The sequence below is a fragment of the Lissotriton vulgaris genome, chromosome 11 (assembly GCF_964263255.1).
Source record: "Lissotriton vulgaris chromosome 11, aLisVul1.2, whole genome shotgun sequence".
NCBI lineage: Eukaryota > Metazoa > Chordata > Amphibia > Caudata > Salamandridae > Lissotriton > Lissotriton vulgaris.
Window position 1 is genome coordinate 385115619 of NC_141699.1, and position 25392 is coordinate 385141010.

The window sequence follows — 25392 nt, forward strand, 5'->3', positions numbered from 1 at the left end:
GTCGATTAGACTCCATTAAGATGATGATAGCCCCTATTCTAATATACATCTTTTCCATGTTACCCGTTCATATTCCTGCAATTTACTTTAAATGTATCGACTCATCCCTTTCAAAATATCTTTGGAAGAATAAAAAATCTAGAATTTCTCTTGCAGCTTTTCGTAAGTCCAAATCTAATGGTGGTGTTAACTTTCCGGATTTCCGTCTTAATCACAAATCCTTCTCATTAATCCAGGCCTCGAGATGACTTTCATCAGACCTTTCCCCTTTTACTCCTATTTGGCTTTTTATTGAACAAACATTATTATTACCCTTTGCCTTTGATGAAGTGGTGCGCTTCTCTGCCAAGGCTCCCTATACTTTACTTCCCTTATTCAAACATACTTTTTCTCTTTTAAAACCCCTGGTTTACCCTATTACCATCACATTTGAATCCTTTTTAAATACTCCCATTCAGTATAATTCACTTATTCTTTTAAAGAAAAGACCAATTTTTTGGAACGCTTGGAGACTAATGGGTGTCATGTGGGTTAACCAACTCTTTAATGGATTACTACCTTGCTCCTTTCCCCAATTTCAACACTCATTCCGCTGCCCCGATCCTTTTTACAGAAATGTACTACTCTCATGGCAATCAATCTTGACCGTTATTACTCTCTTCCCTCTTCCTCAACACTAGCGCCTCAATCTCGTCTTCTTTAAATTCTCACTACCCTCTCTAAAGCGTCTCTTATTTATAAATGTTTCTCCTCTCCTAATTCAGAACGCGCTAAAACTAAATTGAAACTTGCTTGTGAAGCGGACTTCAATTGCACTTGGTCTGTTGCTCTTTGGGATAAACTTTGGTCCAGATCCTTAAAGGCCTCTCGTTCTGCTTCTCTTACTCAATCTTTATTGTATCTATATCACAGACTTTATCTTTCTTCTCTCTCTTTGTCACGTTTCTTAAACTCTTCTGATTCTAAATGTTGGACTTGTGGTACTCCTAATGCTGAACTCCTTCATCTCTTCTTTTTCTGTCCTGTTGTCTCTAAATTCTGGGAAAACATTTGGTTATACCTTACTCGCATCTTTTCAATTCTGTTCCTTACTCTACAACTCTTCTCTTTTTGAGGAGTCTTTCTGAATCTTTAGACCTCCCTACACACTCACATGGTCTTTTTGATCTTATGCTTGCTCTCTTACAAACATCTCCGTACAAGGTCAGTGGAACACTTTATGTCATTTTCACAGACTTGATATTGCCTTTGCCTCCTCCTGCAAACCAATCTGTAACACTGATCTCTTCTGGTTGCCTTTCACTTTATACCTGGATCGACTGGTCCTTAAGAAATCTCCACATATCAACTCAGAACATTTTAAACCTCCTAGAAGGATTTCAACTCTCTCCTTCTTGTCATCTTTTACAAGTTTCTCATGTGAGCATTCTTGTATTGTTCATTTATACCATTTGTTTACTGCCGTAATTAGTCTTCTCCTTCTTTCCCCTTTTCCGCATCTTTAAATACCCATAAAATGCTTTTTTGTCTTTTTACTATTGATATTAGCACTGTTGATGGTCTATATGATGATTGAACTTATTTTCTATTTCTGCTGATATCTTCACATGTTAACAATTTCTTTAATAAAGCTTTTCAAACACAAAAAGACTACTGTGTGGCACGTTTCTCTCCATAGTGGCATAGTGGGTAAACAATGGTGAACTGGGATGCGGCCGGATCAATGGCCTGTTTCTACGATTAATTCAAACATCCCATCTATCACTTTGTTTGTGATTCAGTGGATGCCCTAAGTGCAACAGATATGATTAGACATGGGTTTCATGCGTACTGTGCCGAGGGATTCAAGCTACACACACCTTACTAATGAGTCCTAAGTAGGTTGAAACCAGTCTGCGGTTGCCTGTGTACCTGTGCTGAAAGGACATGGTCTGGCAGTTCGGGCTGTACCTCTCCTATTGGAGCAGGGTCAAGACTGATTTGCATATGACGACCTCTTTCTAGAGTGTCATTTTGTGTGAATAAATGAGGACTGGGTTGCGGCCATGTGTGACTTCCAAGACTGAGACAATTCAAGCATCCCATCCATCACTTTGTTGTTCTTTCAGGCACCTGTATTCATGCTGCAGTCACTTTGGCTCCATTTCAAAATGGTGTGCTTTCTTATTCCTAGTTTAACTTCCGGTAGGGTAGACCTGCCCGATTTTATGCACTGACAAGAGGCCAGTACCAAAGTGGTTGTAGTCGTTCCTGGACCATTGACTTACTGTGGCCGTCCTGTGGTGTATCTAGAGTTCATTCACCACTTCATATACAAACTACTTATCATTCTCAATCTTACTTTCTATCTAATTAATATAGCTCTCTTCCCTATGTATTCACCATGCTACATATTTCCAATGCACAAGTACACTACACACCACATAATTCTACCCCTCACAATTCCACAACTTACAATTCCAATTCAATCCACATCATTCCACCACAAACAACATACATCTACTCCACTAAATAAAAAACATAAGTAAAAAACAATATAATTTACAACGCAAATAGCTCTAACTTTCGCCAATTGCTGGACAGATTGCAATGCAAATTCTTGTTTATTATTTTCTCCAAGGCTGTGCCGCACCTGGATTAATTGACATCTTGTTCCTTTATTCAGGAAGATCTACATATCCTAAGTTGCCATTCTCCACCATTATCCACGGCCTGAGTTGATTGTACTCGGTCAGGTTCGGGGATTCTTTCACTTCCACAGCCGGAATTCAGAAATCGCCTCTAGTAGTTGTGGCATGTTCCACAGCTCCAAGCTGCCGGCCCTCTCACCCTTGTGGGTACATAGGTAGTAACCCGGATGCAGCACGGACTCAAACTTGCTCCAGTTCTTTTCGATACTGTGCCAGAAGATGATACGTTTTCCGGAATCGTCACCCACATAGCCAGGAGCTTCTGCATGCATCTGATGAGGAGGGTGGAGAGCAAGAGAGACTTAACTATGCAGAATTTGCATCCCATAGACATATATTTAGCAAGAAACAGTAGTCTATTAACCTTATTACCCAACCCCATTGTACTCGCGTACCCTTAACTCCCATCCCCACTATCCCTGTATGAAGGAGCATAATGTATATGAATGAGATATAGAGGAGCCATGTTGATGAATGCTCAAGAGTTTCTATCACTGGGCAGCTAAGTAGCTATAATGATAGTGAATTTAAATAGTGATGCCACGATTGTTTCTTTATGTGTGAAAATATAGTCATTGCTAGCTTTTAGGATATTATTGATCGGCTGTTGTTATGGTCACAAGGTCTTATTGAAGGTTTTGAGCTTCTTCTATGCCATTATTTGATGCGTACACTATGATGGCTTTAGGAGTTTTTGTTGTAGAATATGTAAATTTTCTATGATATGCATATTTATGTATATATTTTTAATGTTCTATATTGTGTAATGTGGTGCTGTGACAGTACCTTTACTTTTTTGAATTTCATGTTATCCTAGATTATGCAGCAGTCACTATTGACACCCCGGGTTAGCCTGACCTTCTCTTTAATTTCTCTTTAACTCTAGATTATTCAGAGAATGTTATGTTTTTTTAGACTCATACTTTTGAAGATCAGCATGAGAATGCAGACAACTACCTCGGCCAAATTGTGCCAGGACAGCTGTGCGTGGTTCTGGAAATCCTTCACCTTATATTTTGGACTATGAAGGGGGGCCTTGGAAAGCTAAACGCTGGACCTGAGTCCCCTTAGTGATTGCAGCTAGGGCACTGGGGCAGCTATCAGCAGTCTGAAGAAGGACTGGGGAGCTGAGAACTTCCTCCACATCAACTGTAACACAGAGAAAGTGACCTAGTTTATCAATTCACCTTATGGCCTATGATATGTACACATGCCAACCAGAAATGTTCAAATCCGATAAAGGAGAATACAAAAGTATAATACGCCACCACAGCCAGGGGCGTAACACAGGCCCCTGCAGCCCCTGCAGCCTGCGCGGTGGAGCTCTAGATTGAGTCCGGAGGGGGCCCCTTCACGTACCCGGCAGGGGGGCCCCTCAAGGTTCGTTACGCCACTAACCACAGCTCAATTATTAAAATGCCTGGACGCCATCTTGAAATGGGACATAATGAGCATGACCTCAAATGAATCACACTATAAAAGCTTCAACTCACTCCTGATCCAAGCTCCACGACCGTGAGATGATTCACCAGAGAATAACAATGGGGTTTCAAACTCAGATCACATCTTGCTGGGTTGAAAGATGACATTGCATGGATTGAGTAAACATCCTTCTGAAGTAGGTCCACTTTTATCCACTCCTTAAATGAGCTGATCTCGCTTTATATGTATAAATCTTCTTCACATGACTATAATGATGCAACATTTTCCACACATTGCTTAAAATTATGATTTTATGATCAGTGCATTCATATAGCATTTACATTTATCTGAAAAGACAAGAGGTTGACCTATTATTTCATTCTGGTTCTTCAAACAATATCTTTTTTTGAGAAAGATTCATCTGGATAATATTTTTGCTGAGTGTCTGATGCAGTTATCATTTTTAAACTGACATTCAACTATACATGCTATAACAGCTCTGTTTTATTCACCCTCAATGGTAGGCAAACCTTCTAGTGGTTTTTATAAGCATACTTCATGACACTTGCGAACAGGGTCAGACTCTATAAGGTACCTGCGTTCATGGTACCCACATAAGCTCTCATTAGCAGGTGAACTAATTTGTTGAATTGTAAAGGCGTACATTATGCCGTGGATGTGCAATGTCACAAGCCACCGTTGTTCACAACTCAGCAAATGAGCAGGCTAAACTTTTTAGATATTGTACACATGAGGTGATTAAGAGCAGCAAGCGAAGATTTATCGATGCTCTTGCCACAAATGCCCAGGAAGCAGCAAGCCATGGAAACTTAAAAGAACTCTACAACAAAATAAGGAAACTCTCCAGTAGATATAGCAGGCCAGAAAGACCTGTTCAAGGCAAAGCTTGGGAGACAATCATGGGTAACGGAGGCCAACAATGAAGGTAGGAGGAGCGCTTTGAAGGGCTGCCTAATCAGCTCATACTGTAGTCTCAGCCAGACATACAGCCAGCTGACAAGAACTTGCCAATCAATGCAGCTGACCCCCAAGGAAGAACTACTGAAAACCATCAAACATATGAAAAAGGGGTAGGCAGCAGGACCTAACAACATTCCTGCGTACATGTGAATGTGCCCCTGGGACCATGAATTTAGATACATCTTTCAAGACCTAGGCTTAAATTAATTACCTAGCACATGTACGCTATTATATAGATTCCAGCCTCTGGTGTCCTTAACAGGATCAATCCCCTTCCCCCAAACAAACATTCCTGCAGAGGCACTGACAGTAGAAATTGAAACATCAGCAGACATGCTCTACTCCATGTTTGGAAGGATCTGGGAGGAGGAAAAGGAGCTATCACGTCGGAAGGAGGGATATTCTGTCAAGATCCCCAAGAAAGGTGCCCTGAATAATTATGCAAACTACAGAGGGATAACCTTCTACTAATTTTCACAACAAAATATACCTGGGGGTCAAAAAAAGGGGAGTCAAACAGAGTGGATCACAACACCAATACTACACAAAAGACACCAGTGAGGACATCATCCATGTTAGTGAATACAGGCCAGGTAGAGGCTCAAGAGCATATGGAGAAATAGTTCCCATCAGAAGCCACACTGTACCGCCCTCTTTTTCATCATTTGGGTTCTCCTTACCCAGGAGACAGAACGGCCGGTCAGATGTTACCGTGACCGATAGATGTGATAAGGGGTGGTGTATTGAGTACAAAAATTGACGTGGCTACTGAAAAAGCAGTGTTAAGGTGGTAGGAGTGTTAAAGTGAGGGAAAGTAGAATAAAATTAGATGATCGGGTGGACAAACAACATTTATTAGTGTCTCCCAATCCCTAAAGTTTAAAAAGCAAGTGTAAGTGCGGGTTTTAAATAATCACCGTACTTAATAGTGGTCTGTATAAAAACACTGCTGCTTATAATGATGAAAAATTAAGAACAATATCACCTGAGCTTCAGGTACATACTCAACCGTATACCATACATGATGGTTGAGAGGCCAGTTGACTGCCAGGAGACACCGACGGACAGAGCGGTGCTCCTCATACCTGCGCTGTAGCCAGGTGGGGTGAAGCCTCTCAACCATCATATATGGTATACGGTTGAGTATGTACCTGAAGCTCAGGTGATATTGTTCTTAATTTTTCATCATTATAAGCAGCAGTGTTTTTATACAGACCACTATTAAGTACGGTGATTATTTAAAACCCGCACTCACACTTGCTTTTTAAACTTTAGGGATTGGGAGACACTAATAAATGTTGTTTGTCCACCCGATCATCTAATTTTATTCTACTTTCCCTCACTTTAACACTCCTACCACCTTAACACTGCTTTTTCAGTAGCCACGTCAATTTTTGTACTCAATACACCACCCCTTATCACATCTATCGGTCACGGTAACATCTGACCGGCCGTTCTGTCTCCTGGGTAAGGAGAACCCAAATGATGAAAAAGAGGGCGGTACAGTGTGGCTTCTGATGGGAACTATTTCTCCATATGCTCTTGAGCCTCTACCTGGCCTGCATTCACTAACATGAATGATGTCCTCACTGGTGTCTTTTGTGTAGTATTGGTGTTGTGATCCACTCTGTTTGACTCCCCTTTTTTTGACCCCCAGGTATATTTTGTTGTGAAAATATTGTATTTTGGGGCATGTACCTGGTTGGTCGGTAAACTCGCCCTTAGACCCTCCTCCCATTGTTTGTTGTGTGCATAACCTTCTACTAACCCAAGGCAAAGTGCTCAACAGAGTCATCCTGAACAGATTGAGAACCAAGACGAACTCAGTTACAACTTACAAGACCAGTAGGCTGGCTTCTGCAAAGATAGATCCTGTACTGACTAGATTGCAACACTGTGCATATTCATTGAGCAATCGGTGGAATGGAACTCCGCCCTCTATTCAACTTCATCGACTATGAGAAGGCATTCAAGAGGCTGGAAAGATAGACCCTTTTGAAACTCTTTTGGCATTATGGTATGCCAGATAAACCTGTATGACTCACTAGGAACTCTTACGTGGCAATGACTTGCAAGATAGTCCATGGAGGATAACTCACAGAAGCCTTACAAGTGAGGACCAGAGTCTGCCAGGGTTGTTTGCTCTTGCCTTTTCAAGAGCATTCATTCCCCATTGTGGTCAGCATCAAATTGCTCCTAGTTTCCGGTCTACCATGAGCACTGACTTTCATTTTCACTTTATGCTTCTTGACGCTATTCCTACTTAAAACTTAAAAAATCATATTTCTAGTTCCTTCATTGGATTTCTTCCATTTTGGTGTCATTTTGTTAATTCCATTTTACTCTATTTTTCTAATTTAGTTTGGGAATTTTATTTTTTGCATTTCGACTTTATAACCAAAAATGCTAATCCATTTTCTACATTAATGATCATGGTTTACCATCTTCTATCAACCAATGTGCCTGTTGTGATTACATTGTGGGATATGAAATTGAACTGTTTTTAACAATAGGGTTATCTCACAAAGTACATTTATCCTATATTGGTCAGATCATTCATTAATAAGTGAAGATTTTCTTAACAGTATTTTTTGCTGGTTAGAGTCCAGACATTAGACATGAGTTGTTCTACAGTTAAAACAGTTTAATGCGGAGGTGCATATGTTACCCCCCAGAAAAAGAAAAGGAAATAAACTTACTTGATCGCCGCCACCGCAGTCCTCTCCGTCCTGCTCTTCCTGATTCTGGGACAGGCCTCCAGACTGCACTGGGCCAATCATGACACTACAGGAAAGTAGCCTCCTGATTGGTCTGAGTGCTTCAACATTGTGATCCCAGGCAGGCTGGGAGCCTCTGCCTACTTTCTCCAGCCCCAGCAACGCAGCTGGGGCTGGAGAAGCTACACTACACATGAGGTGTTTGACCGTCCCAAAATGGCTGGCCAAACACCTTATGCGCAGTGCACTCCCACACACAGTCTTATCCACCCTCGACCCGCTCCCAAGACTCATCAGAGTTCTGGAGGCGGGTCCAGGGGGATTAAAAAAACGATAATAAAACGGGTTAGAAACCCTTTTTATAATTGTTTTATTTGCAGCTGGTGGTGATGGGCGGCCCTCCTCTGCCCTAATGGTGTGGTCGCCGCTGGTCGGTATTTCCTGAACTCAGTAAGACGGTGGAAAAACAATTTTGGCTCTAAGAGCTTCTATATTGGAGTGCATCCTGATTTTCTAACAAACATCTGCCATAAGGAGGAGACCCTATGATAAAGCATGCCACTTCGAAGGGTGAGAGCCTCACCCTCCTTAAAGAATAGGTGATTGTGTTCCGTGTACTTTTTAATTTATAGAACTTCTTCCAGTGCCATGTTTGTTATTGCAACAAGTGTGCTGGTCATCAGTTATCACCTTTTTTTGAGGGTGAAGAAGGAATGGGCACAGTGTGAGGACAATAGAGACCTTAAGCAACCCTGTCTAGGGCAAATTATTTCATTGATGCCAGCCATCTGCTGCGGAGTTTAGGAACCTTGAGCCCCCAAAAGCTTGCGTGAGGACTGAGAATGTTTCTTTTATTCTGTCTTGTCCAAGGGCACATAGGGTGCTCACCTCACCCCAAGAATATCCAGGGCATCTATCAGCTGCCCTTGAGCCCTGTTTACAGTTGTGAATAGGACACCAGAGCAGGCAGCTGTCATCTGCCGCAAACCTCCCTTCGCTCTTATTTTTTCAAGGAATGAAGGTGGCCACCTGAATACAATCACATGTAATGTTCTCAATCATTGCAATGTTTTGACAAATGGGTGTCGATCGCGCTCATTTTTAGATCGAGCCTGGGCAGCACATGCGCTGCCCTGCGAGGCATGCTGTATTCAGGTAGGGACTTGAAGCTCCGTCCCACTCTCCACACACATTTTTCATTGGCTTGTGTCAATGTCCACTGTAAACTGTGGCTGTTCATTTGTCAATAGGCTTAGTAGTCCCTCCTTACTACCATCTTATCTAATTTTGCAGTCATCCCATGGTGACAGTCCCTATTGTTGTTACTCTGTAGAGTTCAATTACAGCCTCCGAGCACTATTTTCTCAAACCGCTATGTCCTGCCTGCTGTTGCAGACAAGACACGGTCTCTCATAATGCTTTTTAAAATTTTTTACAGTACAAACACATTTGCAATGTAATAGGTCTCGCATTTCCAAGAGTTTAAGCTATCCCATCCATTAGTTCACCCTCTGTAAGGCTCAGCCAATGAGAGGAAGACATGGGGACCAGGAGGATTGGTAGATCTTCCATCAGAGCTCAAGGGCAGACTCTTTATCAGCATGAGTCATGGAAATCAGTTGTGGCAGAAGTTATGTGACACCCTCACTTTTGACACACACACAATACAACATATAGCACTGTACAAGCAAGTCGAGGGCACTATGGAAGGAACTCTGGATGCACAATGTATGTACTACTGTGTGGTGCACCTACAGTCAGACACAACGACAGGAGGGTAGCAGAGCAGACTGCTGAGCTCCTCTTCTTTCTCCCTCCGAGCTGGTGGAAATCTGCCCCATATGGCCCAGCCCTCCCTGGGGCCGATCAGTGCTGGATAACAACTGCAAGGAAATCCTATATTTTCTACTGAAAGAAGGGAATAACTGTAGGGGAAATAACAAAAAAAAACCTGAGCACTACCGACATATAAATGGGGTACAACTCAAATGAGGAGTTAATAGGCCAGATGTACAATGACATTTTGCAAACGCAAACCCTGCTATTTGCAAAATCACTGGGTTTGCGACTTGAAAAAGGCGTTTTTCTATTTACTCAACTAATTTTGCAGGTTGGAAAAGCCTTGCCGACACACAAAATGGGCTTTATGATTCATTCCGAATTGCAATTAGAGAGGGCGTGAATGGGGGCTCCGCCTATCTCCAAGTCACAATGGAATGTATCAATGTCTTTTGATTGCAACTGCAGTCAGAAATAATTGATGAGTTAGTGACCTCTCAAAGGAGGTGGTGTCTCCTTGTACCACCTTTCTCTTTGTGAATGCTGTTCATAGCCTTGGGGGAAGCAGGTAGTACTCAATGGAGCCCCGGTTTCTTTCAGGAACAAGAGCTGCCTTGAAGAATCCTGATGCATTTTCGCTCTTAGAATATTGTATCCCTGCTTCCAACCTCTATCGTTCCAACTGCTGGTTAACTGCTAAATTATATGATGTATATCACTCATTTGTTTTGTTTTGTTTGATATATGGGTGACCTTTACTTTACTGCAGGCTTAAGAGGAGGAGAGCCTTTAATTTTCCATACAGAATAATGCTTCTCTCCGCTCACGTTATGCACTAGAAATAGAACCCCCACCACTACCACTTACCTCCAAAGTCAACGAGGGTGGGGTCCCTGCCCCGCATGCCAGGTAGCTGTCTGTCCCTGACAAATTCAGAGCAACTCCAATCCTGTTCACCCTGCCCAGTAAGTTCTTCGGGCTGGAGGGTGATTCTAAGGCGGGGCGAAGTTCGTGTAGATCCTCTCCATCAGATGCGTACATGTGGATGTCCAGGGTATCTGTGAAAAAGGAGATCAACACAGAGTGTCACTACTCCACCTCTGTGGGGGCTGCAGGCTAGCATACAGGAACCCTCTTTTGGGGTGCGGATCTGGCAGATGGGAGCCAGGGAAAAACAAATGACCTGTGGGGTAATATGAGTGACGGTCTTTCAGACAAGCCTCTCATTGGGCAATTATACTGTGACGTTAAACTATGGGGAACACCATGCCTTGGGACCCCCTGGGTCTACTGAGAGACCATTTCCATCACCAGGGAGGTGAAATTCCCTATCCTCCTGAAGACTATCATCCCACGCCACCTCACGAGCTGTTATGGAAGGAAGAGGCATTCATTTCACTGCATTAGCATGTCTCAGACATTATTTCCCAGTACGTTTATCACATTTAAATGTTAAAATAATGTTTTGGGAAACATTGTGCTTTTCTCTCTTTTCCCCTTATCTGTGTGTGCTGCAAATACCCGACATCATGTCAGTCTTGGCCCATGGAGAGTAAGAATTTCTGGTCTACTCTTCTAGGCGCCTAACTATTAAGACAACGCTATTTATATTTGGAACGGTTTGCACTGCACATTTTAACCTGGTCTTATTTTCAGCACTTTGAAATCTGAGACGTTTTATCTGGTTTACATATCAGGGGGAATCGACCCAAACAATAATGAAAGTACCCACGTAGGAAATCAAGCGCAGAGCTTGTCTTTAAAAAAGAGATACGGATCTTAATCACAACATAACTTACTATGGTACATACAGAATAATTAAATATGCAGGGATGCCCTCGAGTCTCGGGGTTCTCTACAGAAAGACAACTTTGAAATATACCTAGAATGCATCCTTCTCAACACCCGCTCGGTCCACAGACACGCCATTGACCTTTGGAACCTACTAGACACCATCTCTCCTGACGTCGCCTTCCTAACGGAAACATGGATGAACGCCTCCTCCGCCCCAGACATCGCCATCGCTATCCCTGACGACTATAAGATCACACGCAAGGACCGCACGGACCATACAGGAGGCGGAATCGCTATCGTCCATAAGAAAACAATCCGCATCTCGACCAGCTCTGACGCCAACCTCGCTAACTCCGAACACCTTCACTTCCAGATCCACATCGACCCCAAGACCACTCTCAGAGGCACCCTCCTCTACAGACCACCAGGACCCCGCGCAAAATTCAGTGAAGACATCACGGACTTCATCACCCCACACGCGCTCCCCTCTAAAGACTACATCCTTCTGGGAGACCTCAACTTCCACCTTGAAAATAGCAAAGACCGCAACACCACCACCCTCTTGGACAACCTAGCCAACCTCGGACTTAAACAACTGGTCACTTCCCCCACCCACATCGCAGGCCACACACTCGACCCCATCTTCACCTCCAGCAACCATGTCTCCTTCAGCCACACTACGAATCTCCTCTGGACTGACCACACCTGCGTTCACTTCACCTACAACAAACCGAAACCCATCGCCCACCTCCAACCAACTCTACAAAGAAACTGGAACAAAATCACCACGGAGCAGATCTCCACATCGCTCCTTCAAACCTCCCCAGCCCTCTCTTCTAACGCCAACGAAGCCGCATCTAACCTCACCCTCTGGCTTTCCAACACCGCCAACACCCTAGCACCAATGAAAAAACGTCAACACAAACTTGGTATCAAGAAGGCCTCATGGTTCAACGATGACCTCAAGAAGTCCAAGAAACTGTGCCGCTCCCTTGAAAAGGCCTGGAAAAAAGACCCATCCACCAGCAACAAGGACGCCTTCAAAAGCGCCATCCGCACTCACCACCAACTGATCCGAAAAGCCAAGAAAACAGCATTCAAAGATCGACTTGACAACAACGCCCACAATAGCAAGGAACTTTTCAACATCGTCAAGGAATTTTCCAACCCCTCGGCCAACTCCAACGACATCTCCCCCTCTCAAACCCTCTGCGATTCCCTAGCCTCTTTCTTCCACAACAAGATTGCTGACATCCACAACAGCTTTGACAACCAACCCGGAAACCAACCCACCCTACCATCAGCCGACCATCTTCCCCCCGTTAACACCCTTAACGCCTGGAACCCCATCTCCACGGAGGACACCATCCGCCTGATGAATTCCATCCACTCCGGATCCCCCACAGACCCATGCCCTCACCACATCTTCAACAAAGCAGACTTCGTCATAGCTCCGCACCTCCGAGACGTCATCAACTGCTCCTTCAATTCCGCTACCTTCCCAGAAGATTGGAAACACGCTGAACTCACCGCCCTTCTGAAAAAACCAACAGCAGACCCCACCGAACTCAAAAACTACCGCCCCATCTCGCTTCTTCCATTCCCGGCCAAAGTCATCGAGAAAGCTGTCAACAACCAACTCGCCGCCTTCCTCGAAGCCAACAATTCACTCGACCCCTCACAATCTGGATTCCGAGCCAAACACAGCACTGAGACCGCCCTCATCGCAGCAACAGACGACATCCGTACTCTACTGGACAATGGAGACACAGTCGCCCTCATCCTCCTCGATCTTTCTGCAGCCTTCGACACAGTCTGCCACAGCACCCTTTTACATCGCCTCAGAAACATCGGAATCCAAGGAAAGGCACTGGAATGGATCACCTCGTTCCTCACCGGAAGAACCCAGAGAGTCCGCCTCCCACCATTCAATTCAGAGGCCTCTGAAATCACCTGCGGCGTACCACAAGGATCCTCACTCAGTCCCACCCTCTTCAACGTATACATGAGCCCCCTCGCGGCCATCGCCCGCCAACACAACCTCAACATCATCTCCTACGCGGACGACACTCAACTGATCCTATCTCTCACCAAAGACCCCAGCACCGCCAAAACTAACCTTCACGAAGGAATGAAAGAAGTCGCCGAATGGATGAAACAAAGCCGACTGAAACTGAACTCAGACAAAACAGAAGTCCTCATCTTAGGTAAATCCCCCTCTGCTTGGGACGACTCCTGGTGGCCGGAAGCCCTCGGAAATGCACCCATCCCGACAGACCACGCACGAAACCTTGGCGTCATCCTGGATTCCTCACTATCAATGAACAGACAAGTCAGCGCCGTATCCTCCTCCTGCTTCAACATTCTTCGCATGCTCAGAAAAACATTTCGCTGGATCCCCACCGAAACAAGGAAAACAGTCACCCACGCTCTGGTCACGAGCCGACTGGACTACGGAAACACCCTCTACGCAGGCACCACCGCCAAACTCCAGAAGAAACTACAACGAATCCAAAACGCCTCAGCCAGGCTCATATTAGACATCCCACGCAACGAACACATCTCTGGTCACCTTAAAGATCTCCACTGGCTACCCGTCAATAAGAGGATTACTTTCCGACTGCTCACCCACGCACACAAATCACTCTACGACATCGGACCAGACTGCCTCAACTCCCGACTGTCCTTCTACTCCCCCCCCGCCTACTTCGCTCCTCCAACCAAGCCTTCGCCACTGTACCCCACATCAACAAGACCACCATGGGAGGCAGATCCTTCTCTTACCTGGCTGCCAAAACATGGAACTCACTCCCCGCTTACCTTCGCCTCACCCAGAATCACCTAGCGTTCAGAAAGCAGCTTAAAACGTGGATATTTGACATATAATCCTCCTCCCCTTCCTAAGCGCCTTGAAACCCTCTGGGTATGTAGTGCGCTATATAATTTGTATGACTTGACTTGACTTGACAAGGGTGAGCTGTCACACCAGGGCTCCCTTGGGCAACCCTGCCTCCTAAAGCTGGCCAGCTGCCTCAGCAGCAACTTCACAAAGAGACCTCCAGCAGTTGGCTCTAGAGATCACGGTGGAAGGATTTCCTCCTTCGAACCAGGGCACTAGTGTGATCGCTGAAGTCAGCATTGGACATCTGCGTCTTTTTCAATGGCTTTCTCTACATCGGGCAGCCTTACTTTGCAGTTCACACTGGCAAGTTAGACACAACGGTCCAGATTTAGTAATGCTTAGCATAGGGTTTGCATTGGTTTTGTAAAACAAACCTGATGCAGTTGAAGTTCTGAAACAAACTTGGATTTACATTGGATAGTATCGGAAAGTAAGGCAAAGTTGCGCAATGCACAGATTCGAATTACTTAGCATCATTTGGGCGTTCCATGGGTGGTACATAGGCGTTTTCATGCAAATACAAATGGGATTAATGCAAATTCCTTTCTAAAATGCATTGTACACAGGGATTTGCACACTCAATTCAAGGTTATTACTCATCAAGGCAGGTGTAAAGAGGAGAAATATTTTAATTTCTCCTTTTTTTACCGTTGCATGTGTGCTGCACTATATAGTAAAAGAAAACGTTTTCCCTTCAGTCTAAATCTATATGAAGGCCAATAGCGCCTCCAAAGTAAGTCCACATGCAACATACCTTTCATACCATTCCAAGCATATTAAAGCACTTACAAAGAAAAATGTATGCAAAAGACTGTGTTTATCACTAATTAAAAACAAATATCATGACACAATATTTCATAATATTTTCTAAAACCATTACATAAAAACACATACGTAAAGGAAAATCATATCATCTGGCTACAACAGTCCTCCAGGAGAAAAGACATAGACAACAAACTATGTCTTGTAAGTGTTAATTTGGATCCTATTTAGACAATAGAGGGCATAGATCTTAGTTCCCTGTCACCAAAACACTGTTGAACCTTCCAAATGTAACAGAAAAGTAGAGCGTCAATGCATTTCAGTGGTATATTTTCAATAAAACCACCTTCATCAGGACAAACGTAATTTGTTTCTCCTTAAAACGGTTTTTGTCTCACCTAATATGAGATAAAGCCAAAACATTCTTTTTTAATCACTATCATTTTCGCAAAGTATTTTTGAACAGAGCTGAATACTAATTTAAATTCATGAAGCAATAAACAACAAAATGATTAATAAACACAATAGTCAATGACATAATCAATTCACAGTCCATACATCAAAACATTAAAAAGAACACCACTTAATAATCATAAAAAGATATTAAATACTATATTTATATACGTTCTATCACAACCATGTAGATATGTTCTTTGTAAGTGCTCCGCTATATAGCCTTAAAACCTATTTTTTATACTGGAAGAGACAACCTCTATTACAAAACCTATGCTTTGGTGAAAGCGACCATCCTTGGACCATGGCGCAAAGGTGTGTGCCTTGGTAAATGGCTGACAAAAGAGCGCCAGTGCACAGAGAGTGGGCACCAGCGCCCCATCCTAGAAGACATGGCGCTGTCCTGTTCTCCCTTTCTTGCAATGCAGCGTAGCAAGTTTAGTTGCTGTACTGCACTACGTTACGTTTTAGCAAATCTGGCACAACATCTCCTTAGTAGGAATTGACTCTGCCAGGCTGCCCCGGGCCACCGAAGGGGGCCACCTAAGAGGGCGGCCACCCTTAGTGCCACAGGATGGCCCAGACCCCTTCCAGCGGTCTAGGGTGGGGACCAGTAGTCCCCAGTGGCGTATTTCCGGTGAGGGAGGGGCTTGTTCCTCAGCTATATGGACTGGGGTCACGGGCCTGGCGCCCTCTTTGCCCCTGATCGGCCACACGAACAGGACCTCTCCCCCGGGACAGACGGTCGCTGCTGCCCGTTTTCATGTTTTAAGATAGGTGCGTGGGGTTTGTGGGTGGGGCGGAGTTACTGGGCGATCCAATGCTGGAAGGTATAGAAGGGTACCCTCTACAGGAGTACAGGAAAGGTGCGAGAGCCAATTATCCCCAGGGAGTTCCCCGGTCGGATCCTGGAGGAGTGACGGCGCCCCGTTACTCCTTCGGGCGGTTGTGGACCTGAGCAACCGAGGGTTGCCTGCAACGCTCCGCCCCTCTCTAGGGGGAGGGGCGTGAGTAAGGGGTGGACTGGAGGTCCGCCGGTGGGAGGGGCTAGTCCTTCCCCCAATTGACAACACCCCCGCGGTTAACACCACAGGGGGTTTATGTCTCATCAGGTGGGCAGGTTGCGAGAGGCAACCTGACCCTGGATCGCCCGTAAGATAACCCAACATGTTGGCATAATGTTTATGCAAATAAAACTGCAACAACTTTCTCCAACAAAGAAAATTGTGTGGTGTCTGTTATTTGGGAAGTTGTTGTAAGCGGTCTGGGGTATGGGCTGATGTTGGCACTATGGATTCGAGCGGGCAGACCATGGGAACCCGAGCACTTCACTGGTTTCCTCAGTACTCTCCCTTGTTTCCTCTGCCCCTCCTGGGCTGCTCCTCACACCAGGTAGGCAGACTCTTGCGGGACAAGCATATCTTGCCTAGCAGACTTTCAGATCATGCACCAGAGTAAGTGTTGTTAGCAGGGGCCTGTTGTCCCATGAGGCATATAGCGCTTCAATGTGTGGATGCCGAAAGATCAGGTCCTATCTGACTGACTGTAGGATACAGTGGAGGAATATTTTGAGGTTTATGTCCCATCACTGACATCACCCTCCACCCCGTGAGAGGCGCTCAAAACTGTGCTTAGAGGGAAACCCTTATCCTATGTTAGGGGGAAGGATAGGGACCAAGAGAAAGCGATGACAGGTTGTGAGGCTTGGATACTATCACTTGAACAAACTGCAGTTGGGGGGGTCACACAGACAGGAGACAGACATCTAGGGAATCTTAGACACGTACAAAAATCTATGGATAAGTCTAAAATGACCTGGAAAGTATCCAGATACATACGTTATGAGCAGGGAAATAAGACAGTTGAACTGTTCTACTGCCTGTCCCAAAAAGACCAAGCTGCTGTTATTTCAGCCACTCTAAACACGGATGGCCACGGGATCATAGACTAGCTAGAGATAGAAGAGGTCTTTGCAACCTATCACAGAGAGCTGATCCGGAAAACAGCCCCTACATTCACAGAGGGATTGGAACTCATAGCAAGTGATATATCGTCAAGGTGCTTACATGGAGGACCACAAGTAGCTCAATCAATCAATCAATCAATCAATCAATCATAGCATTTGTAAAGCGTACTACATACCCATCAGGGTCTTAAGGCGCTGGGGGGTGGGGGGGGGTATACTGCTACTGTTCAAAGATCCAGGTCTTGAGGAGTCTCCTGAAGGTTAGGAGGTCTTCAGTCTGCTGTATGCTGATGGGTAGGGTTTTCCACGTCTTAGTGGTGAGGTGGGAGAATGATCTGCCACCGGTGGTAACTCTTCGGATGCGGGGGACGGTGGCGAGGGTGCGGTCTGCGTAGCAGAGCTGGCCGGCGGGGTGTAGAGGCTGAGTCGGCTGTTGAGGTATGCAGGTCCGGTGTTGTGGAGTGCCTTCAGTGCGTGGGTGAGGAGCTTGAAGGTTATCCTCTTGTTGATGGGGGCCAAACAATTTTATTAGGGGAAGTCCAAAAGACTACAAAGGACACCTCCTGGGGTTAAATTCTGGGTCCAGATGGCCTGCCTGTAGAACTGATAAAAAAATGTTCATCTTTACTTTCCCCCACCTACTGAGCTTCTTTGAGGAAGCAGGACAGACCGCCTCACTTCCGGGGGACCTTCCTGGGCAACAATGGTCACCATCCTTAAGCCACATGGAGATAAGAAGAATGTGGGTGGCACAGACCTATTTCCTTGCTTACTATTGAGAATAACTATCTGGCAAAGATTCTAGCTATGAGACTGGGTCAGGTGATGCTCACGTTGGTATATAACAATAATAATAATAATAATAATAATAATAATAATAACCTTGAAATTGTAAAGCGCACAGCTACCTCCGAAGTGGTTTCCTGGCACTGGGGACCTGGGGAAGATTAAGCGAGCTATTGCCCAGAGTCACATGGTGCTGGACTGACCTGCTGCTGGCGCCGGGGATCGAACCGTGCTCCGGAGTCAGACACCCTGGCCACGGCTCCACACCCGAGGACTAAAACTATTTAATGCCTGAGCCCCCACACTGCCTGCACAGGATTCAGGTGGTATTTATCAGTTACCCCAAAAGCAAGGTACTGCAAACATGCTATTGGTAGACTACAAGAAGGCCTTCAATACTGGTCATTGGGCCTTCTTATTTCATATTCCTGAGAAAATTAACATTTGCCCCCACTTTTTGCCTTGTGGGTGCACTTTATGATGCTCCTTCTGTGCAGGAAAGGGTCAATGAGGCACTGTCCACCCTCTTCTCTATAGAGTCTGGTACCAGGCAGGGATGCCAGCTCTCTTTGCTCCTGTTTGCCTTGGCTATTGAGCCATTAGCAGAGTGGATCAGAAGAGATGCACAGGTAGAAAGGCCCTCCTGGCCGAGTGGACGTGAGAATAAGATATCCCTGTCTGTGGACGATGTTATTCTTTTATTACACAGCCCACAGTCCTCCCTCAAGCGCCTGGCCAGAATTGTTTTGGTACATAGGGAGGGGTCAAGACTAAAGGTAAACTGGAATAAATCAACATACATTCAATACATCCAGAAAATCAGGCAGAAACCAGAGCGTAACACACTAAGGATTAGTCCGAAAAGTTAGTACTCCGTTGCTCCTCTTCCCAATATTCTGCTGCCATGGGCACTACTTCAGCCTTGTGCAGATAAAGTTCATCAATCCGGTTCGAAGGGAGCACACTCCAAAGGTTAATAAAAAAAGAGTTTCAATGTCCAACAAGAATCCTGCTTTTTTGTCATCCAATTCTTAGAATAAATAAGGAAAATAGCCAAAAGAGCCAGAGTGTTTCGTTCCTTAAACATATATTGGAACTTCTTCAGGGCACAACATTATAATTGTTTTGTTCTAACATTCAACAGCCATTCCATATTTTGATTTCACAGTAGTTTTGTGAAGCTCCCGCAAGAAAGCAGGGCAGAGCAGACAAAATAAAGACCCTTCTGCACACACATAGAAAAAGACCTGATGGGGATTACTGGGGTGCTGGCTCCCCATGAAACACTGCATGCTGACGGAGGCGATCACCAAGTAAGCAGGTGCCCAAATATCTGTTAATGCACCAGCACAGAGCCAACCTATTTCTGTATATAGATTCTTCATCTTCTAGATCGCCTAGGTAATGGATGTTAACTTTGTGCTGAAAGATAGCCACTTCTGGCCCAGTCCAACTCCACAGTGATTAGGACCCCTGTAAGTGCTCTTTAACCGATTCTCAATATGCGGACTCACCCTGGTTCTTTGTCAACACAAATCCAGAACTCGTTGGCTTGGTCTTCACCCAATAAACTAACATATGCTGCTTACTGACAAACAGATCCCTAAGGGCAATCCCACCTGCTCCTTCCTGATGCTACAGAATTCCATTTTTAGCCTGTTTCTCTAGCCTGTGCCATAGCATAGCACACACCAGGCACTCTTTTAATCTTTACCCACATCCATTCATCCATACACTCACCTTGTAAAGGAAAACCTCTGCAATAGAATTCCACTTGATCATTTTGCATTCCAAGAGTCCACTTATATTTTCCAGTTAGGTCTTTTGAGACACCAAACATGCAGCTGGCACTGCTCCACCCCACCAACCTTTTAAATGAAACTTGCTACTCTTCGCTGACTTACCTTGCCAGCTGTTGTCTATGTTTACAGATGAAAACAAGTTTTCCCTTCATTTTCAATTACACTTTATGTTAATTTCTTAGGAAAAGTTTAAAGTTTTACCTTATTAGAAATGGTGTAAATTACAGCACAGCATATATTCCAGCCGGTGCTAAAATGAGCACTGGCATTGCAGAATTGGTCTGTGTCCAATAGTGGTCCTCAGATAGCAGAGTCACCCACTTGTATGACCCCAAAAGGTAAGGAATGAGAGCGTTGTAGCATTACCTAGCATTAGCTGCATCCCTAAAACTTCAAGTCCTCATTTTCATTCACCTGTGTACCACAGTTGTAGGCCCTCTCAAGGCAATGGAAAGAAGTGACTCCCGCTGAATTGTTTGTAGCACACCCTTTGATTTTTCACTCAGTAAACTTCACAATCCATAGCATTTTGGAGGAGTCCTATGTTCTGCTGACATGTTCTAGCACATCACTAGACTCTGCTATCCTGCAGATGCACCATAAGTGAGCACTGCCCCCTCATATAACGGTACAAAGAGTTTAGTGGTTAGTGGAAGCTGATTCTAGGTTCAGGTGTACCTCTAGCCCTGGAGGAGGGAAGACCTGCTTCACTCAGTCCATACTTGCCTCGGTGTGTGTACTATGTCTGTGTTTGTTTCTGCGTGTGTTGGACCTGCAATGGGCAAGCCCAGCAAAAAGGGGGTAGCTTGGCTCAAGTGTCAAGGCAAGTGTAGGCTATCGTGTTAAGCCGGCTCTGACCCAATAACATCTCCTTGTACAACCACTAAAAAGAAGGACACCACACCACTGTTGTAGAAAAATACGATTCCTTTATGTAAAAGTTCTCTGTTGTGAATAGGGATCAATTAGGGAAGCACATATACATTTCTTTTGGCCACAATCTGCTGGGTTTCGATTTTGGAATAAATACAAGAAATAAGCTCAGGAATAAATATCATCAATAAATAGAATAAATATCAGGAATAAATACCATCAATAAATAGAATAAATATCACTTTTGTTTAGCAGAATAAATACTGGTTCAGTTAAATAAACATTCACAGGTTCATTCTGGTATCGCTGCCACCAATTAAATACTTCAAGAACACTACATTTGCAAATACATTTCAGGTTGGAAAGATAACTCTTACAGTTTATGACGATTTCGCCAATAATGTACACAGGTTTCTCTGGGCACAAAAGGAGTGTTGGGACTCTTTAAGAACCACACGGGGGTTATGCGCGTGTATCTAAAAGGCAAGGAAAGACAGAGAACACTTCATTGACACTCGGCTGCCACCGGGTTGAGATCTCTGTTTGCCGGTGGGGGTCTAAGCGCGCCTAGGGGCTTTACCACTGCTAGCACTCAGGCGGCACCAGTTCAAAGTCTTTAGACTGACGAACGGGGCTGCCGAAGAGGTCACACAATCTTCGCGCTCAGTCAAATAGATGCCGGTTCACAGTTCCTTTACAACGCCGCTCCCCACCTGAAGAAACGGGCCCACCTCACATCGGCTGCAATCGGAAAGCGATTCAGTCGGGGTCAGCACTTCTCTCGCCAGCGACGGGTTCTCAGGGGCTCCACGGACCTCCCTCCGACTTCCTCAAACAGGGATGGTTCCCGCCCACAGCTACAGCCGCCGATTCACTGGGGAGGGGCAGAGACAGTAGTCCCACCCAACGAAGGCCGGCATTTCCCCGCCCCGGCGAACCACCTCAACTCAGTCTGCGCAGGAAGCACTCTTCGCCGGTGGGGCTCAGAAACGTCCGAGCTCCTCGCTGGAGGCGCCTGTCACAAAGGGGGCACAGTAGACGCTCGCGGTCGCGGCGAACTCGCTCTCGCCTCGCGACCCGAGTCTGTCGTAATTCACCACCGGGGGGGGTGTGGGGAGGCACACAAACACGGCCACAGTCTCTTGGGAACAACGAGGCACTCGCTGGGCAGGCGCTGTAGGCACGAGGTCACCGTACACACAGCTGACTGGAACGCCAGTCAGGATCCACGCCAGTGACCCTTTCTTGCTCTACTGCCCGCACTACCAGCCGCCTCAGGGGTCAACAGGGCAGGTGTCAATCTGGTGTCAAGTCTGGAATCTCCTTCTTCACCTAGATCTGGAACATCATTATCCTATCTAGTCTTCTGGTCATCTAAAATGGCCGCCAGGGACTGGACCGTATATAGCCAGTGCCCTGAGGTGCTGGCTCGTGCCAGTAGGTTCTAGAACCTTCTTTGGGCTAGGCCAATGACATGGCACTTCTGAGAGGTATTTGGGACCCTAACAGCCACCATACTGGGGTTCTAGAGCAGCCATTTTGTGTACCTGAGGGAAATAAAGAAATTCCTGTCAGGAATGTGCGCCAAGTAAAAGGGCGCCAAAACCTTGAAAGGTCAAGGTTCATGGAGGCTCCAAGGGGAGTCACTCACATGAGGAAAAGGGATGGCCACCATTTTGAGGCCACTCATACAGGTTGCCAATCCCAGTCTATAATGTCACAGGTTTCGCCAGGTGCCTTGTAAATAGGTGCCAAAAACCTTGTGAACAACCGGGCGTCAAGGAACATCTAGCCCTATGAAACAGCACATAAAAAGTCCTGGTAGACAAAGAGAAGCGACAAATTTTGGGAGGTACAGGGGAACAAAAGAAATCATAGTGGTGAGGGGACTCTAAGAAGCAGACGGGTCTAACAGTGTGTCTATGTGTAATGTTACACATGTGCTGGGTGGATGGGAGGCCATGTGTAGTGTAAATCGTTCCCTTCAAAGGGTATTGTGATTGTTGCACAACATGGTGGGGTCACTTCAGGTTGTCTCTGCACCCCAGAATCCTCATGATTTCCAGGTATAATGGGGAACTTCCATCCAAATCCTTTGAACCTCATGAAGTCTGCCCAGCAACATCACATGATCTGCCCTTGCCTGGTGTGTTTGGATGTATGACGTTACAACGCATGCTTTTACCACGCATGCCTTTACAACGCGGTTTTTACAACGCATGCCTTTACAACGCATAGTGCTTTTGGGCGCTGGATAGTGAATAGTTTAATTTACTATTCCAACTCCAGTCCCCGTGGATAGTAGGGAAGGTGTTGGATAGTACATTAAACCAATTCCCTATCCTAGAGCGCCCCCCAGCGCAATGCGTTGTAATGGTTTGCGTTGTAAAAGTTGCGTCGTAAAGGCACTGCGTGGTAAAATTTGCGTTGTAAAGGATGTTCCCCGGTGTGTTCTGCTGGGTGTCGCTTTGCAATCGTGGGATCTGCTCTTGAAAATGTAACTGAACTTGTGAATATCAGAAATGTTTTATCAGTTTGGCCTGCTTCTTCCCTTTAATAAAAAATGATCAAATGCAAGCATTCAAAGATGCGATCCGCCCAAGGTGGAAAAGGGTTTCAATTTTAAAGTAAGCTTGTTTATCGGTTTTCTTGGCTTCTCATCAGTGCCTCCAACTTAGTATTATAACTTGTCTAGAACTCAAGGAGAAACTCTGCCGAAGTAGCACAGAGGACATTTTTCAGGAACTGAGCCATCTATGGGCCAGATGTATCAAAGGGTTCTACGCATTCTGTGTCTATGGGAAAATGTGTTCATACATATGGGCCTATTCTTTTCTTCAAGACTAAGACAATACTTAGGACTATACTGGCGGATTGACCTATCCAAGTAGAAGAAGAGAATGCTGTATTGCCCAAAGTGTGGAGATGATGCTAGCCTCTGGCAAAAATGGCAAGAGCAAAGCCCACCAAACTGAATCATTCATGGAGATCACTTCATGGACATGAGAAGACGACGAGGCTCGAGGATCTTGCAGATATTTTGATTCAACCAAAGACACTGCATTTACTGCAAGAGGATCGCAGATGTTCCCGGACTTTGAGTGTGATTTGTATTGTGTGATGTTATGGTTTATTTAAATCGAATAATGCTTATTTGACTGACAGTGTGTGATGCGTCTCCATGTGCCCCGACCTTTGTAGAAGTTGGTGTCATCCTATATCCGGTCCCAGACGGACACTGATTTTCCCACTTCACCCTGGATATTAGAATAGCATCATGTTGACTGAAGTTGATCACCTTTATTCTGTTACCAATGGTTCCTGCACTACAGCCCTTTTGGTTTTAAAGATTTCGGGGTTCACGTGTGTGAATAGATCCTAACATTAAACGTCAGTATCCAATCTCCGACTATGAAAGGGCAGGTCCAATGGTGTTGGCACCAACCAAAAATCTCAACCAATGCTCGCCATCTTTTTTATCTAAGCCCATGCAGGTTGGTGCTTCCTAGACAACTGCTTTGTTGGCTACTTTCAGTTCCAGCACTACCAAAGTATATGTTGATGTGACTGGCTTTGTAACAGGATCTCTGATTAGTCTCATGAACTGAGTTGGTACATCTGAAGCCCTCAAATGGACCCCCAGCGATAGAGATAATTGGGCACTTCAAGAACATTGACCTTGTGGCTCTTTGAAAACATCTCTGTTACAAACCAATAGCAAAGTCCAAGATGGTTGGGGGTCCCAGGTCACCTGGAGCAGGTGTTTAGGCATTTCTGGTAGATTCTGGGATGAAACCATCTTAATCGTAGGGGCGAACTGAGGGCCTTTGAGAAAGTGGGGTGAAGGGCGGGCTGACCAATTAAAACAACAGGGATGCTTTGTATAGTTTTTACATGCCCTTTTAGCCCACTGAATTTCCACTTTAAACAAATTATAGAATACCAGAGACCCCGAAAGTGTGTGAGGCTTTCAAATATTCTAACATAGGCAACCGAAATCTACGGTATTTGTAATGCTGCACCTGACTGTGAGACCACTCAGTTTCTATATGGAGGGTAACAATCACAACTTGGGTCCAGAACACCAAAGGATCTTCTAGTTTTCGATTTGTAGCTACTCTTATTTCCTGTGATTTAATGAAAGACCTATTCCTTGTAAAAAACGTTACTTTTAAAGGACGCCAAATAGTTGTGGCCCACCAACAAGATTACCGACCACGGATAGTGAACTCCAACCCTGAAGATTCAGGACCCAGATAAAATGTCCCATAGTGCAGCTATGCTGTTGATGTCACCAGGGTGTTAGCACTTACAGAGCTGGATTACCAAATAGGCAAAGTAGGGACCAGCCTATGGGCCCCACTAATTTTAGGTGCCCGCCAGCATCGCAATTGTACAAACTCATTTTTGAAAATAGAGTGCAATCAATGTTCCCAAATGTTATGAGCAGGGGCTGCTCCTCCAC

At 45.1% G+C, this 25392-nt stretch overlaps 1 protein-coding gene across 1 annotated transcript in view; it reads right to left on the reverse strand.

Annotated features, from left to right (window-relative positions):
- Positions 1–2575: 2575 nt before the first annotated feature.
- The window catches only part of LOC147679830 (uncharacterized), a 96797-nt gene continuing 73980 nt past the window's right edge, over positions 2576–25392 (reverse strand). The window contains exons 4-5 of the mRNA XM_086944757.1: positions 10457–10647; positions 2576–2962 (exon numbers count right to left, since the gene is read on the reverse strand). Of these exons, the coding sequence (XP_086800883.1) occupies positions 2750–2962; positions 10457–10647 (404 nt within the window). The 3' untranslated portion in view covers positions 2576–2749. The remainder of the gene's footprint in view (positions 2963–10456; positions 10648–25392) is intronic.